The 17,938-nt window shown below is 45.3% G+C and overlaps 1 protein-coding gene and 1 non-coding gene across 2 annotated transcripts; one reads left to right on the top strand and one right to left on the bottom strand.

The window, feature by feature from the left end:
- Positions 1-7,900: 7,900 nt before the first annotated feature.
- Positions 7,901-7,987, top strand: TRNASTOP-UCA (transfer RNA opal suppressor (anticodon UCA)). The gene has a single exon. It is a non-coding gene; the product is annotated as a tRNA-Sec (tRNA).
- Positions 7,988-10,743: 2,756 nt separating this feature from the next.
- Positions 10,744-17,806, bottom strand: TMED10 (transmembrane p24 trafficking protein 10). Its single transcript, XM_061568506.1, has 5 exons — positions 17,503-17,806; positions 14,918-15,038; positions 14,119-14,192; positions 13,436-13,562; positions 10,744-11,664 (listed from the first exon to the last, which is right to left on the bottom strand). The coding sequence occupies exons 1-5, from the start codon at positions 17,701-17,703 to the stop codon at positions 11,543-11,545; spliced, it is 645 nt and encodes a 214-aa protein (XP_061424490.1). The 5' UTR covers positions 17,704-17,806; the 3' UTR covers positions 10,744-11,542.
- Positions 17,807-17,938: the final 132 nt, after the last annotated feature.

Raw genomic sequence — 17,938 nt, forward strand, 5'->3', positions numbered from 1 at the left:
AGCTTTGAGTTTTACCCCTTCGCGTGTAGCTGGGTTTGACCAAACTTCGCAATGCAACAGGACCTTGCTGAAAAAATGCCTTGCAGAGATCAAGTAAGGCCTTCCTGGGCATTTAATTTCCATTATTTATGTTGTTCAAAAACATTGTCCAGATCAAGCGACAAATCTCTCATCTTCATCTTGTCACTCTTTGCCAAAATTGCTCAACCCCTCGCACTCCTCAACTCAACCCCCCACACATTCGCATTCCACAGGTCGTGGAACAAACACATTATGGACAAAGGGCCTTCGGCCCACGTCACGCTTGTTACCAGTGACGCACGTCTCATGCAAATTGTTGGCTCCTTGCTATCCGCGACACTTCAACTACACATCGAGAGGAAATGAATACACGTGTTTTTTTCCCCGCGCTTGCGCTCTGTGCAGCTGTGAACAACAATATCGGCGCATGGGACGGAGAGCTGTGTGCGGTGTGTGCCCTTTACAGAATTCGCAATGGAGCAGACATTCTGATTGGTGTCATCATCAGCCGTGATGTAACCACTGCTGTTGGAGGCCTCCTGAAACCACCACGATTGCTGCAATTATGTGATTTCATCACTCCATCTCCCTCCGGTGGGCAGCCTCGCCGGCGTGTTCCTTCCTTCGTTTGCCACCCTGTCGTTCGTTCGCCTCTACCCCACCGACCATCATCCCCTTCTAGCGACATGTTCTGTCCAAGCCCACTTACGTTTATTGACAGGTAAAGTGATGTCTTGTGTATGTTCTCTCTCTCAGTACAATTCAAAACATGCACCTCTCCATGCATCTTTGTGCACTTTTCAGCTTTGGTTGCATTTGTTTGTCTTTGTCCATACGTAAATGTGTCCAAAGAAGAACGCATTTTTTAAATCGGGAGATATAACCTTCTTGTGACACACGGATGGGATATCTGATGGGGATCAGAGGGCACAGCAGCAAAATGAATTGGAGACGTCTAATATGCTCCCATCTTAGCTCCCCGCCTTCACCAACCCGCACTGAGCAGGGTGGCGATGTATGGATAAATAATCCCCACGACCCACGCGGCGTGGGGAGGCCCTCAACCAGCAGTGCATTCACAAAAGAGATGCACGCGTACATTCACACGCATTGTAACATCTACGTGAAAATGACTTCCCCACACTCGAATATTCTCTTGGTGATGCGCGCTTTCAGATGCGCTTCTGCGGCCGTCTGGAACGCTCTTCCTTCCGATATTAGGAATCCACTGGAGCTACGCACTTTCAAATCTGGATTTAAAACTCATTTCTTTAGAACTGTCTTTTTTTGTAAAAATTTGTTGTCATTCCCGATTATCACGGGTGGCTACGAAATAAGTTCAACATACATACGATCCATCTTCTTGGTTCTTTCGGTAAAGTCACGTAGAAGGGAAGTAATAAAATAATAAAAATATAACGTAATAAAATTATTATATTATTATATTATTTTATTATGTTTTATTTTTATTATTTTATTACTTTCCTTCTACGTGACTTTATCGAAAAAACCAAGAAGATGAATCCCTGCAGTCACGAAAGCTTTAAATCGAAAAATACATACGATCCAATATTGTCTATTGCTCCAGTCCGCCCACATGCTGTCGTATGTGTCTCGTCGCGAACTACGTATACAGCACGCACGATTGAACCTTGGAGCGATTCAAAACGTCCTCTGCATGGCGCAGATCGACCCTATTCAATGCCCTCCAAGACAGGTGTGAGATCAGCGTGATTCATTATCGTCTTTGCAAGCAACACCTGGGTGGCTGTCGCTACGCACGAACACTCTGTGTGTTTTTGCACTGGGGCTGTGGGCAATTTTCAAATTAGAATTTCGGCTACGGAACCCGCGGAACAAAATTGTCCGCTCTCTGCGGATGACGTCAGATAAGCCTTAGTAGCGATTTGAAGCGTACAAAGAGCGGTTCTGTAAATAATAATAAAAACGCTGCCTCCGTAGACATTATCGACCTGGCGGTGGCAGAAATCGAACCGTCGGACCCTAGTGAGTGGTTCAGAGCTGGGAGAGTGGTGAAATTTAATTTAGCGCGCCCATTTCGGTAATCAAGACACGTTTCAGATTAATTCTGCCATTACTCACCGTTTAGATTTATCGAACTACAAGCATGTTATTTTCATTTATCATTCTCGCTATCACCGCCACTCCCTGAGCTATTTTTTTAGATTCATGTAACTGCACTATACAGACTATTTAAATTCATACTCGCACCACACTTGTCTGAGCACACCGTTCAGATTCACCCTATCACTCGCACACCTTTTAGAATCACAATATCATCGTCACAGCCTTTGAAGGCATTACACCATCATCACACCCTTCATATGAAATCTATCAGCCCCATCCTGAGATTCAACACCGCTACCACAACCGCGTGAACGCACCCTTTCGTTGCACGCTGCGTTGTTCCGAGACCGGAAGGGATGGATGCTCCGTACCCGTGACGCACAGACGAGCGAAGCAGCTCCAGTCTAAATATAGCATATTAGTGATTAAAGGCGAAACGAGTCACCACCCACCCGCCAATCCTCCAATCTGCGGGAGGTCGCGGTTGCACCCAGGTCGCGATGGTGTCGCGCGATCTGGGGGCGTTCTTTTTATTCGAACGCGTCATGGGCAACGGGGGGGGGAGGGTTAGAACCGAAAAACAAGGCAAATTATAAATAGATTTGGACTTTTTCTTCGTATTAATTCGTTTCCGTGGCCAGTGAGAAATCGTGGGACGCACGCAATGATTAAATTAGACATGTTAACGAGCTTTATTTTTTAATGCAACTTAGGGGCCAAGGGACGCCGCATGTGGTTGTCTCTCGCGCCGACCCACGTCGCATTAAGAGGCCACTCGCCCACTCAAGAGGCGAGTCGGGGGTGGTAATTGGCGAACATTGTTAATTGGCAAAATCCTCGTTTCCGTCAACACACCCGATCTGATGTTTGAGGGCGGCTATGAGTTGGTGTGGTCATCGTGATCACCTCTGATCACGCAACTGCTGGATGAAGGCTTGCTCGAGCATACAGCGTTGGTGTGCGATGCTTTTTCTGGAAGTTTTTGCTGTTTTTTTCTGTTTTTTTCCTGGATTTTTCTGTTTGTGCGTAGTCACATTAAGATGTTTTCTTGTTCATGTTTTAGGGGTTTTTTGTTGCGGTTGCACCCGATTCAAGAACCGAATGGCTCACAGGGCTATACCAAATAAATGCAACTGAAACTGAAAAGCAAGTCAGCTACTGAGATTGTCAATAGCAAATTTTTAGGTTTTTTCGGTAATGTCCCGTAGGTAAAAAATTATAATTAAAATTAATAAAAGTAACATAATGCAGCAGTCGTGCTGTGACGGTTCCACCTGAAGACGGAAGCTTGTATTGCCTCCGAAACGTCGTGATTTTTATTTTATTTTTATTTTACTGTATTTAATTTTAATTATAATTGTTTACCTACGTGACTTTACCGAAAAAACCTAAGAATATGAATCCTTGCAGTCACGAAAGCTTCCAATCTAGAATTGTCAATAGCAACATTTGAAAAAGTGTACATAAAAACTAGGGCAATTACCCTTCTTCATATGTGCTATGAACAAGGGGCCGTTGCCCAAAACGTCGTGTTTTATGTTCTTCCTTTTAGGACAGTGTAATTGAGGAATGTATTGAGTGTTTGTTATCACTATTTCAGTATCACTGAAACAATGATAACTATTAGCAACATAAGGTCACACTGAAGTCACGCATTCACATGCCCGTATTATAATTGTGCCCTTTCCGCAGATAAGATTATCTGACTCTCAATACTTTCTCGGCAGGGTCACGCCACATTGAAAGGATTGGCAAAATAGTGAATTTCAAGGTCGTGACGACCCGCATGGGTGTTTAGATTACTAATTACTGTCTAATAAGTAGCTATCGGGGGGCGGTGGAGCCAGTGGTTCACGCAATGCTCTCGAGTTGAATTCCCGTCCAGAGCAGCTAACATAAGTGACGGCTGATATCTGAAATGGTCCTGAGTGCCCCTTCACCAGCCCCAACTGGCAGTGGGGGTGACAAAAGAGCTGTGCGGCATTCTAGCTATTTTTGATTTCTGTAGTGACATCGCGGATGTCACTGTGTAATGCCGGCCCTAGAGAGGCACGGCGTGCGATGTATTGACATCACGGGCACCACGTGTATGTGGGGTGCAGTACCGGCCCAGAGGGGCTCGGTGAGTGCTGATTGGCTGTGCTGGATGGCACCACGCTCTGCGTGCAGTGCCGACCCCTACAGGATAGGGTGTGAGAGTGCCGGCCACGGGAAGGGGGTTGACATCGAAGGACACGTGACAGGTAAAGCCTACACAGGGGCCCCAAGTGAGGGCTAGGGGTGGTCACGTGTCAGGGTCGAGATCTTGCTCGAGGATTCTAGAAGGTGGTCGTGGCTAAGGGGCGGAGACGGCCACGCCGCAGAGGATATAAGCCGGGTCCCCCAGAGGGACCGGCTGCTGTTATTCATCCTGAATAAACCTACGTTCTACGTCCTACAAGAGTCTCCAACACGTGGACCCGGACCCAAGCTGTGGTCTGGTCCGTTGTAGTTAGGTACGTTGTAATTAGTAGTTAGCCTGGTGGTCACCACCATAGGTTGTTATTGTGTTAACCCAGTGTCGGTGTTAAATAAATGTGTTGCCTCCGAAGAGTACGTCTGCGACTCAGTTGAATTCACTACATTTCCAATTAAACGGATTCGGTGGCGTTTCCCTGTTAATAGTGCAACCTCGTGAGTGATTGCAATGCCCGGCAGTAGCTGTGGGAGATTTTCATATCTGCGCATGATCCGACAACCCTTGTGCTCCAAAGGGTCAGGTCACAGGGCTTCATATCAGCCTCATCTGTCCGGGTGTCGATAAAAAAAAATATCTCCAAACTCGGCACACCACGTCGAGTAAGCCTCTCGTTGTGGATTTGGCTGGTAGTCACGTGCTACCACTCCAGTCCTACAAGCGACCGGGAAAGTGAAAAAAAATCTGCCATGGCAAGATCGAAGTGGTTGTTAACGTAAAGTTAAGACTTTACCCACCATGCAAATGTGGAATTTCCGCGGCCACTGCCGCCTGAAGCTTTCGTAACTGCAGGGATTCATCTTTGGTTCTTTCGGTAAAGTCACGTAGAAGGGAAATAATAAAATAATAAAAAGAAAACATGAGAATTATTTAATGATGTTTAATTTTTATTATTTTATTATTTCTCTTCTACGTGACTTTACCGAAAGAACCAAGAATAGGTTATCATAACCTTGCTCAATTCAATAAACGTCTTAACAGTTATTTATTAAAGCTTAAATAGTGACGTATGTTGCTGCTCGATTCGAGTTTTTGGCCTTTTGGGCTTAGTATCCGTGATAATAATGAAAAAACCTGCGAATGATTATTTAAAAAAAAAAACATCCGTGGGTGCTTCCTAAAACAGAGAGGATAACACCATGACGCGCATCCTCTCTATATCCAGCCCTCGCATCTACGCATCAGCAATTTAGGCGAACGTACGTCAGCCACGGAAGTATTCCACTTGAATTACATCCGAAATAGGTTTTTTTTTGTGTGTTATTGCAATTACAGATGTGTCCTCCGCCTCCCTACCTCCCTATCTCTCTCCCCATGCATCCAATTTCCTCTCCCCGTCCATGTTTCTCTCTCCGTGTCTCTCCCTCCTCGAAATCTGCCCACTGCCCAGTGATGTCCGCTGCTACAACAGGCGTAATGTGTGAGATTGTGTGTGTGTGCAAGGGGGTATAGAGCTGGGCGGCGACCCAAGTTCGATTCTCGCTCACGGCCAACACCAGTTACGATTATCTGAGCCGGTCCTGGGCCTCCCCTCGGTCGACTCAGCCTCAAACGAGTATGTGTGTAAACATCGCCACTCGGGAGACAAAGGCGTTCGGGCGTAGCGTTCGCTAACATCACTTGTCCCAACAGTCTGTTAAGGCTATACGGGAGATCTTTGTGTATTTTATAGAGCTGAGTGGACTTGCCTATGACTGGCACCAGCGGTGTCAAGATCGGCCTCTGTGGAGGAGTCTCATGAAGGACGATACTGGACCGTTGGAGGCAGTCGCCCTCCAACGCCAACGGAGGGCAGTGGAGCGACGCTCACAACAACGAGCCGAGCGCCGGGCGGATAAAATACAGAAAGTTGGCACAGTAGGGGGCATAGGTGGTGCATCTACCGGCCATCTCAATCAGTCGATCCATGGCACCCGCTGGGTCTGTCCCGAGACCTCCTGTCAGCGAGCCTTCGACGCTTCACGTGTTCACAAAGTGCACCTGGGGGCCGTTCATAAATGACGTCACGTGATTGTGGACGATATTTGACCCCCCCCCCCTCGTCACACGGCGTCACAAAAAGTCAGACCCCCCCTCAAATATGACGTCACAAAGCTCTGCCCCCCCCCAAAATAAAACATGCTTCAAATCGCTTTAAACTATTGTCAGTGTAGTGCGTATTTAATGTGCCGCTGCACTCTGATGTTGTAGGAGAAAACATTTATTAAAACGTATATTTAATTAAGTAGAACGCGTTGTCTATATTTATTTAAAGTTGCGCATTTTGATGTGACGTCACAAATGTCTGACCCCCCCCCCCCCCCAGGTGCGTGACGTCATTTATGGACGGCCCTCTGGCCTGGCACAGGCGCCGTGGGTCACTTGGTGGCGAACGGCGGGTGTGTTGGTGACATTGTATGTCCAGTATGTGGTGAGATCAAGTGGTTGTGAACATCTGTAGGACCGTAAATTGTTCCGCATGGTAACCACAGCTCTGAAATTGACCATTGCACGGCGCTATGCTTGAATCAAATAGTTGCATTCTGTTCTTGGTAGGACGTAGTGCATACATTTCAATTTGTCGTATCGATTTTTCTCGAATAAAACAAGTGAATGAAAATATTATAAGAGAAACGCTGTGAGAATAGGTTTTCCCATTTTTTTCTGGCAACAAAACAGGTGTTACGATGCTAAAACACCAAATTGAAACCTTTTACAAGGAATCATGTCTGCATTATTCACAATACTTGTGATCATAATGCAAACAAAAATCGACAATGCATATATTATCAGAGTAAGTTTTTTGTTTGCATTTTGACCACAAGTATTGTGGTTAATGCAGACATGATTCCTTGTAAATTGTTTCAGTTTGGTGTTTTAGCATCTTAACACCTGTTTTGTTGCCAGAAAAAAGGGGAAAACCTATTCTCTTTCTAGATTTGAAGCTTTCGTGACTGCAAGGATTCATACTCTTAGTTCTTTCGGTAAAGTCACCTAGGTAAAAAATGAAATTAAAATTTATAAAAATAAAACAATAAAATCACGACGTTTCCGAGGCAACACAAGTCTCCGTCACCTTGATGCAGCAAATCTGGCTGTGACGGTCCCTCCTGATGACGGAGACTTGTGTTGCCTCCGAAACATCGTGATTTTATTGTTTTATTTTTATTAATTTAATTTCATTTTTTACCTACGTGACCTTACCGAAAGAACTAAGAGTATGAAACCTATTCTCATTTTGGTACTGGCAAAGGAGGTCCCATGATGAAAGAGAACCCCTGACAGCAGAAAATATCTACAGTTCTCCCATTGGTCACACCTGCCCCATGACGTACCCCTGCAGAATAAATTATGATAATTAACATTTCGCTCGCATGCTTGCTCTTTGCTTAAAATAGACAAAGACTGCCATCGGCGGCATCAACTCCACGCAAAGGTCACTCACAAATGTACGGCCTGTATGATTCTGAGCCTCAAACTAACAAACGAAGCGCACCGCGAAAAGCGAGTTCCCATAGCGTTAATGTAGTAGCTTAGTGGGTGATTTAAAAGGCTATCGAGACGCTGCTTAATGTTGCCCGGATGAGCCTCGGTGGTCCGGGGTGCAGGCTTCAAACCTGTAGCTGTTTAGCGACAGAGTGGTTCAATTCCACCTTTCGGGCGAACGCTGCGTGGTGGAACAATGACGTTTGTTGTTGTACGACTATCCGAAACGTTACAGCGGTTGTGTATTTCCTCCCCCCTTTTAAGACATTTTTATTCAACACATTGTCCTGTGGAGGGAGCTGATAGGAACGTTGGGTTGCTCGGTCGACTTTGAGGGCGGGCACAAGCCGGCGTGAGTAGGTTAAACGTTGAGTTGTATAAGGGCACTACGGGGTGACCAGCCCCTCCCCACCCCTCCCACGTCATCCTTTAGGACCGACGGGAGGGTGCCGACGTCACGCTAGATTGAGGCGGATGTATTGTGGTGAACTTCTTTCGCGCCGTACGTAGCCTACCGCGCTAATGCAGAGATGCAGGGAAAAAACAACTAAACACAAACCAAATCATAGTAATAGGTTTTTACCCTTTAAACTGGTACAAAACTGATGCAATAACCACAACACAAGCAGTCAAAATGCAAACAAAAATAAATAACATCTGATAATGAGCACTGTCCTTGAAGTTAATTGGTCCACACCCGAGACAGCTTTTCTTAGAGCCTAGTCTCCATTGGTGTTGGACCAAATGACGCCAAAAGGCGTACAACTCAAAAACAGTGTACTATCAGAGTATTGAGAGCTCGGGGTAAGCATTTACACTATGAAACCTCCTTTACCAGTGGCAAAATATAGAAATAGGTTTTACCTTTTCAACTTCAAACATGATGCCTTGTATAAAGGTGTCAGTTTTGTACCAGTTGAAAGGGTAAAAACCTGTTACTATATTTTGCCACTGGTAAATGAGGCCTCGTAGTGTAAACAAACCAAATCAGTTCTAAGGAAATGCGTTTGTCTATCGAGACGACGTTTCCAAAGTGCATCGCTCCAGTGGCTTCCTAATCTCGGAAGGAAGAGCGTTCCAGACGGCCGTAGGAGCGCGTGTGAAAGGGGGGTGACGTCACAAGGCGCACTGGTGGTTGATGACGTCACGCCACACGTGCTGATGTGGAGGACAGGCAGTGATGGGCAACACGTGCGTATTTTGACATCCCTCGCGGGTTCCTGCAAGCGAGTACTTTTTTCGTGGAGTGAAAGGCCACGTGGGAGTTTTAATGCTAAATCTCTCGACGCGTACTCTGCCCGATGAGAAACTCGCATGTCGATTACCGGTACAGACGTTTCGGTTGTATCGAATCAATGCAAAGGCGACGTTCTTTTGTAAATTGTGAAACACATATTGCAGGGACCTTGTGAATGCAGTGCTGGAAGTCGTAACTCGTAACCGGATCCATATTTGTTTTTGGGTTCGGTCACGTGGTAGTTTTATTACAAAATTGTAACTTACCCTCCATCATCCGACAAGACCGTCACGTTATCAAACATTTATAGGTGGTAATGCATTGATCAAATTGACCAATAAAGTTCTTCACCGGTGACTTGAGGACTGAATTTAACATCAGCATGCAACGACGTTTCGCCCAAACTGCTTTGAGCTTCATCAGGTATTGGACTCGAAAATCAAGTGCACCGCTTCATCCGACTGTGCATAAGCATGGCTACTGGTAGGAACCTCCTGGTTACACCAGCCCACATGGATTATTGTGTCCGTCCGTTGTGAATCCAAAAATGGGAGGGGTGAGGCTGGGTGGAGAGGGGAGGGTGGGGATGGGCTGGGTGGGGAGGGAGGGGCTGGGTGGGAGGGGTGGGACAAGGTGGGGAGGGGCTGGTCACCCCGCGGTGCCCTTATAAAACTCAACGTTTAACCTACTCACGCCGGCTTGTGCCCGCCCTCAGTCGGGCATATTTGCGGAATACACCACGCCGCCGTTGACCCTGGCCATTGACCGCGCAACCCAACGTTCCTACCAGCTCCCTCCGCAGGAATGTGTTTCCTCTTCCTTAGCAATTTGGGCACTTAAATTATTTGAAACTTCAAAAAGTCCACTTCAATTGAATGGATTTATTCAGAGAAGAGACCATTTATGAGGCCGGTTAATGGGACTTGCAAACCTGATAGAACGACTTAAAGAGCCAGAAGCAGAATACTCTGGTAAGGATTTAAGGCAGCTGTAGTTAAGGCAGCAGCGTGAAATCCTCGATCCTAAAGAAAGGAGAATTAGCAGATACGTGCTCCAGCTTCAGAAGGCATAGACCTCGAGAAATGAAGCCGACAGTGGCTCAGTGAGGACAATAGCGAAGTGCTGGGGAGGATCCAGGCAGAGTTCAAAGAGCACGGGGAAGGAAAATCAGAGATAATCTGCCCCAGCATAGGCCTTCTTCACTTGCGGAAGCAGAGATGGATGGATTCTTTCAGGAAAATGGACGGCAAGACGTCATTCTCAATGGTCCATTGCTGATGTAGTGTATTAAGTAGACACGGCTTGAGCCGTTTAAGATCGCAGTGAGGCAGAACACGGAGGAGGCAGTGCTAATGATGACAGCAAGCTCAGATATCACTCGGCACTCAAATCGGCCACAGATAAAGTTCGCAATTACAATTATGTACAGTTGAGCTCAACGCATGCGAAAGCAGCAGTTGACGGAAGATATGAGTGGAGGGAATGCTCTGCAGAGGGGAGTTCTGCATCCGATCAGAGCTTGAATGATCAATACATGTTCACTTATCATTACAGTAAAAGGCCCATAATGAGCATCCAGGGTCATGCACATGGCATTATAAGTGTGATGCAAATTGGATGTGACTTGCAAGATGTGCACAATAAATATACCACTAATTCACACGAAACCATTAAATAAAAACGCCAAACTAAATGATCACTTGGAAGTATTTATCGTTTTCTCAAGTACATCTATCATTCACCCAGCCTGCATTGATGAAGTTACAAATGCAACTCTCATCCCCTTCATAGGAAAACATTCTTTCTCCATGCAGCACGTTCAGAATGAAGATCACACCTGTGCCACAACTCTGGAAAGAATCACTTATTTCTTATAAAATAACTCTGTACAAGCAACTTGTAAAAAGCTACAACTTGTTATTTTTTTTGTTTCAGGGTTGCCGAATGAGATCTCAACCCAGCAGTCTAAAATTGATTCCATAAGCAACAAAATATAGACGAGGGGTTGATTTAGAATTTTGGCTGCATTTTAATAATAAACATTTGCCGGGTGCAATCAAATTCCAATGAGTACAATTTTATCACCGCTTTCCACAATTATAGAACTTAAAATCTTGGAAGGAAAAAATTCGGAAGGAAAAAAATTCGGAAGGAAAACTAACTGCTCTGTAGGCCATACCCTTGCAACGCGCAAAACAAAATGAGGTTCTAACACCAGACATGACAAAGTGGTCATACACTCGACGTGCTGTGCCACAATCTACCGCAGTACAAACACAAGCTGAAAGGTAAACAAGCTAAAACAAATACCCAGTGTTTTGCCAAAAAGCTAGGGAGACAAATCAAACCACCATTTGAAAACCAAAAGACGCATCTTCATCTGAGCACTTGCCTGAGTGAGACCACTGATATTATTCCTGGTACAACTGGCACAAATAAATACAACAGCTGGTGGCGACGGGTGGTGGGGGACTTCGCCTAAAACTCTCGGGGCGCTACTCAATGAGTTTCTTGGCCTTGAAGAAGCGGCGCAGGTACAGCACTTGCCAGGTGGCGAGTCCCACCAAGCAGCACATGGAGAAGAGGCTGAAGTACAGCACGCGAGAGTTGGTCGACTCTGCAGAGGGAAAAGCGTACAACGGTAGTCAGAAACCTTCACGCGAGACCCTCAACAACATATCCACACGTCCCTACCGCGTAGGTTTTTGTGGTTGTGCAGTACAGCTTTCGGTTGTTTGACACGGCAGCCAACTTTTAACTTCACGTGCAGAGGATCACCATGCTGAACATGTGGTACTACCACGTGGCTGACATAAAATAGTCTCATGTCACCATTAACACATTGTTCCTTTTTGTTTGACTTTTGGCAAAAATGTGACAAGCTGAACATTTGCGAAAGGGAAAGAAATTCAAAGTTAATTTTTTGGACTTTCATCAAAGTGTGAAGCAGATACTATATCTTCGTAACAAAATAGATCTATTTATCCAAAGTGGATGAAAGCATCCCGTACACTGTGTTGTTTGAGCATACTTCAGCACACTGGTCAGTGCGTGATGGTGAAGAGGAATGCCCAGGCTCGGTTCTGACAAAGGTGTTCCTTGATTTACGAAAGGGATGCGTTCTTCGAAAAACACGTGCAAAACGAAATGTCGTAAATGGAAAAGGCTTTTCCCATTAATTTAATTATAAAAATGTAGGATATGTTACGGACAGTAATTCGAACTCTCCCCCTAACCTAAAATATACACCTGTAAATCACTTTCCACAAATGTACAAAGAGCATAAATATTAAAACAATTGAATAATAATACATTTTAAAAATAATTAACCTTTTTGGGGGAACTCACCCAAAGATCTGCATTTTGGAATGTCTAGAAAGGTGATGTGGAGGTGTTTCTGTTGCACTGCAGGGATACAACGACACTGTCGTGGATAGATGACGCAGCCTCCCAGGTGCTTCTTGTTTGATGATGTCGTGGCGCTTGCCATGCGAAATTTCGTGAATGCAGAAATTCGATTTCGCTCATTGAAAAGTGTCCAAAATTTGTTAATTGCGTTCACGCGAGATCTCGTAATCCTGTATTACTCGCGACTGGTGTTTGCCATGGCCAGGAACTGAACCCAAGTACCTAAGATCGGAGCGCAGTGCCGCTAAGCGCTACATCACTGCTCTATTCCCCATCTCAGGAACAACTCTACATATGCTGTTTTATGTAAGTGTGCACATCAATATAATAAGCATCTCTGAGACAAGTGTTAAACTTCAATCATCGCATCTACAATATCAGATGTATTAATAATAGTCAAGCGTCTAATCTGTATACATGCATCTCTGTGCACAGAAATCAGACCATTCCACCAATTTCAGTGAACGAGTCATCATTTGAACGCTTGTAACATGCCCTTCATGCAAATGAGTTAAACAAGATCTGGAAGAATTAGTCGATCAAGTAGTGGATTATTTCATGCATATTTGCAAGACTATTTTTTTGTCATTAAGTACTAGGTCCCCTTTAAAAGAGGCAGCGCCCGCCCAAATCATTGTTTGGGCGCGGGCATGATCTGGGAGACAGACCAGTACTCTTAGGTTTTTTCGGTAAAGTCACGTAGGTAAAAAAAAATATTAGAAATAATAATAGAAATACAATAATAAATCACGACGTTTCGAAGGCAACACAAGTCTCCGTCATCAGGTGGGACCGCCACAGTTAGATTTACTGTATCAAGTGAGGCAGAATTCCAAGAAATAAGCTCTTAAATACAAGTTAAGTTAAAAAAAAAAATTACCTACGTGACTTTACCGAAAAAAACCTAAGAGTATGAATCCTTGCAGTCACGAAAGCTTCAAATCTAGACAGACCAGTGTACAGCACCGATCTTCTCTCACCGTTTGTGTCACGCATCTCCTCCTCACGAGCCTTCATGTAGGCAAAGTCGTTGACAATTGACTCGGACAGATCCTCTAGTCGCCGCAGCTCCACCTCCAGTGGTTTGAGCTTCTCCGCCTTGGCAATCTGATCATAATCACCATCAGATAGCTCTTCAGGTCATTGACATCTCGAAGCCCATGCAAAATTGTTTTAGCAATTGAACCAAATGTCCAATATTCATAAACACATCATCCATTTACTGTACAAATGAACATTACATTTAATGAAATGAAAAAAAAAACGTTATTCCACAATTCCACATCCAAGTGTTTACTCATATATCAAAAGCATAAGAATTGTCTTTAATTGTTTAAATGGTGTAACCTACAAAACACTGTTGAGGAAGAAAAGGGGAAACCACTTTAACGCCCCTTGTCGAATAAAGGTGCAAAGACTTGAGAGTTAAGTGGGGCATTGTGATGTGACTATGGGGGTGGAATGAGATGGGAGGGAGCTTTAACCGCGGACCTGCCCTTGTGCAGAGAACTCGAGGTGCATTATTGTCTACCCGATATTGAACACATTCATGTTGAACTTCTTTCGCACCGTACGTAGCCAACCGTGCTAATCGGGGGAAGGACAACAAACTAAACACAAAAAGCAGTTCTGAGCAGACGAGACAACTTTGGAGTGAACTTACATCCTCATAGTTCTTGGCCTCCACTCCATGTTTGGTGTTGAGAGTCACAAACTGATCAGGGACTCTTCCAATTCCTGGGAAACGTTAAGTGAAACACAAGATGTTATGACCGTGCAGTAGAGTTGTTTAGACGCAACTGCAGAGATTAACATATCAATGCACTTGCCAGCGAGCTGGCCATTAAGTTTTGACTCAAACACTAGCCACTTGGGTGAAGTGAGTTCAGCACCAGCTCGTGTTCGTAGAATATTAAACTCTTGGTTTTGACATTTATGGAGGTGGCTGGGTGACTCAAGAGGTCCAATTGTTGAGTTGGTTCTGTTGAGATTCTAAATTCAATCTCAACCTCCTGTTACTAAGGTGGATTTTCAAGTCTAATGAGTTGATGGTCTCTCAGCCTGGTCACCAATGAATGCGTAAAAAAACACACAGATTTTAATTCTGCACTTAATTTGTGTACATTTAAAATCCTGAAAAATAAAAAAACGTTCGTCATGAGATGAACAGTATTGCTTTTACCAAGGCTAGTGGGCAAGTCCTGCCCCCTACTTTGTGGGCCAGAGACTTCAATAGTAGCTCTGTGGTATCAGTTTATATGGGCCGTTCTCTAAAAGGAAAGGTTGCGGTGCTCTGAAAGAGTTAAAACAAATACTGTGTTTCATGACATGGTGTCAATAGCACAACTGGCACAAAACTGGGGAAATATTACGTAACATAAATATATAGTTTGCATTTAATAGTAAACATATCCTACAAGAACAAAAAAGTGAATGTGGGACAAAACTTACAAATGTCTTACCCATTGGAAGCTTGCTCTCAAAGCAGATCTCAAACATGTCATAATCGTCAGTTGTAAAGGCAAACTTTCCCTTGGAAGCATCCTCTTTCGAGTAAAGAGTGTGCCCTGAAGAGTCGGTGACCTGCCAATAGAAAAGTTAGAGATGGTCACAATGAGCAAAAAATGAAAACAAAAGCATGTTTGTGTTTCATCATGATGTAAGAACACTGTAGTGAAAGATGTTTCTCAAACATCGGCCACTCTTAGCGCAACATGAAATGGCCCCCAGGATTATCGATGTTGAAATGAATCTAAATTACAATCAATAACCATCCGGATAAGCAGTACCACTCGACTCGAGCGCTGGAGAATACACGTGTCATTATTGACTCATGCATCCCACCATCTCAGGGGCAAACCACTCAACACTTTGTAACAATACACAGAGCAATTCCACAAGTGGACGAACTTGTGACATTAACAACATTAAAATCTTACGCATAAACTAAATAAACAAATTAACAAGACGTATTAGGAAATGCTTCCCTAAACCTAACTCGTCAAACAACTTACAACACCAGATGGGGGCACAATGACAGTGACGCAATGGTCGGTATTCAAGCCTTTAGGTTTCCTAACACCACATTGTAGAGTTCCCATCTCTTGACTGGAGTAACCTGTTCTTTGCTTTGAATGGCCGATCCCAAAAATCGTTAAGTCTACTACACACGTTTAAACACCATTGCAAAGGCAGTCTCTCGTGTGTTCTTCGGCACATGTTACAGCCCTTTTGTCAATCCACTGCTGGATGATGACATCCATACGCAAGGTGGGGCATGGCGGTCATTAGACCATACTTCTAGACTTGAAGCTTTCGTGACTGCAAGGAATCATATTCTTAGGTGTTTTCGGTAAAGTCACGTAGGTAAAACATCAAAATTAATAAAAAATAATAAAATAAAATAAAGATCACGACGTTTCGGAGGCAACACAAGTCTCCGTCATCAGGTGGGACAGTCACAGCCAGATTAGCTGCATCAAGTGAGGCAATGATTCAGGGATTACATCTTGAATCATTGCCTCACTTGATGCAGCTAATCTGGCTGTGACTGTCCCACCTGATGACGGAGACTTGTGTTGCCTCCGAAACGTCGTGATCTTTATTTTATTTTATTAATTTTGATGTTTTACCTAGACCAGGGGTCGGCAACCAAAATAACAAGAAGAGCCATTTCTTTCCAATTCGGTACAAAATTCAGTATTTCAAGAGCCGCAATGCATCTGAGTACATACGTACTCATCGTCAAGAAGCAGCCCGTAAAGAGCCGCATGCGGCTCCGGAGCCGTAGGTTGCCGACCCCTGACCTAGACCATACTTCACCATGCTCGTCATTCCAAGTTCACGACTCCCCTCTGTTCAAGCCCCAGGCTTATGACTGCATCTGTATGGGCAATAATCAACCCCAATGTTTATGTATGTAAAGCATGTTAATATGCAGTTGGACGCCGTATAAACCAGCATTACAATTGTACTAGAACGCTAAGAACGTGAATCCATCACTTTTTGTAAACTATAAAGCGGATAAGCGGCGGGGCGCGCATCACAGCTTCCCATTGGTCAAAGCCGAGAGCGCACGATCTCTCCAGCCATTCACAGACGCTGATGCGCGCCGCCGCGCTTGTGCAGGCTAGGAAATCCAAAATAGGAGAGCCCCATCTCCATGTTTGACCTGTAAGAAAGCAGCAATCTTTTGTGTGGGATCGCACCGCACACACGAAGGTGAATTACACAACTTTAAACGTTTCAGAAAAGGTGGGCATTGGGATGGACACGTGGCGGCCTCAATGAATGATGGCCGGTGGTCGAGATTGATGGACGGGGGAGTGGCAGCCGAGGAACGTGGAGTACGAGAGACACGTCCCAAGCGGAGATTGGGGATATGAAAGGATCTCGTGTGTGCAGGGTGTTGTTACGTATTAACATCGTGACGGCTGCTGGTTTGGAGACGCATTCATCCAGCAGCGCATTTGAACATGGGGGCGGTGGCAGTGGATACTCGGAAAAACGTAATCAGGAGCAGACCTGGGACCAATGGCATCTGTAATGCTGCCACTCAATGGGTCACCATCGCAGTGTAAATGTAATGTCTGCTAATGACGCTGCTACAGAATAATAATCGACTCCAGCTGTGATCAAGTGCACCACATGGAGGTGCCGGGACACCTCATGCAATTGCCACAATTCTGGTCAAGTTAACTGTCCAGTTTACTCCCGAAAACTCTTCAAATTCACTTCAAAAACTCTACTGAAGCCTACCGAGCTTCAGAATGTAACATATTTATATTATACATCAGTTAAGCTCAAGCCAATGCTGGATGAAGGCCTCCGCAAGCCGCCGCCGCCGCTGCCATGCGGTGTTCCACCGAGCACCTGCACATTTCTTTCGCACCGTACGTAGCCAACCTCGCAAATCGGTGGCTGTGGGGGGTGGGGAGATTTCCCGTAATCTCTGGCGCGTTCCGTCTCTCCCTGGTCCCGATCGAGGCCTCTCCCCACCCACCCCGAAGCCCACCGCCCTCTCCACCTCGCCCCAAACGCTCGCTACCTTCAAGTCGGCCTTGACGTTGGGCTGCTCCGAGACGTCGTACTCGCCCGTGACGAGCACGTCCTTGTGGATCTCCTCCTTGAGGCACTTGCGCGAGTTGGCGGGCAGGTAGAAGGAGATTGCGGCGACGTCGGCGAGCTCCACGCTCAGCACGAGCAGCAGCGGCAGCAGCCGCAGCGAGAACGCGCGGGGCGCCGCCATCGCTCGCCTCCTTCACCGAGCTGACGTGGCGCGCAAGCGACCCGCCACTTCCTGCTACGTCACCAAATCGTTGCGACGCAAAACCTACAACTTAATTTATAACTTTCTTGAAAGATGGTGTAAACGCGTGTGGGGGGTGTGAGATTGGAGTTGTCGTTTTGTAAAAGAAAAAAATGTGACGGTTGTTGAATGATACGTTTTTTTATGAACGTGAAGGCGGTTTCACTTCCGGGGT

The sequence above is a fragment of the Lethenteron reissneri genome, chromosome 41 (assembly GCF_015708825.2).
Source record: "Lethenteron reissneri isolate LAM-NWPU_2019-01 chromosome 41, ASM1570882v1, whole genome shotgun sequence".
NCBI lineage: Eukaryota > Metazoa > Chordata > Hyperoartia > Petromyzontiformes > Petromyzontidae > Lethenteron > Lethenteron reissneri.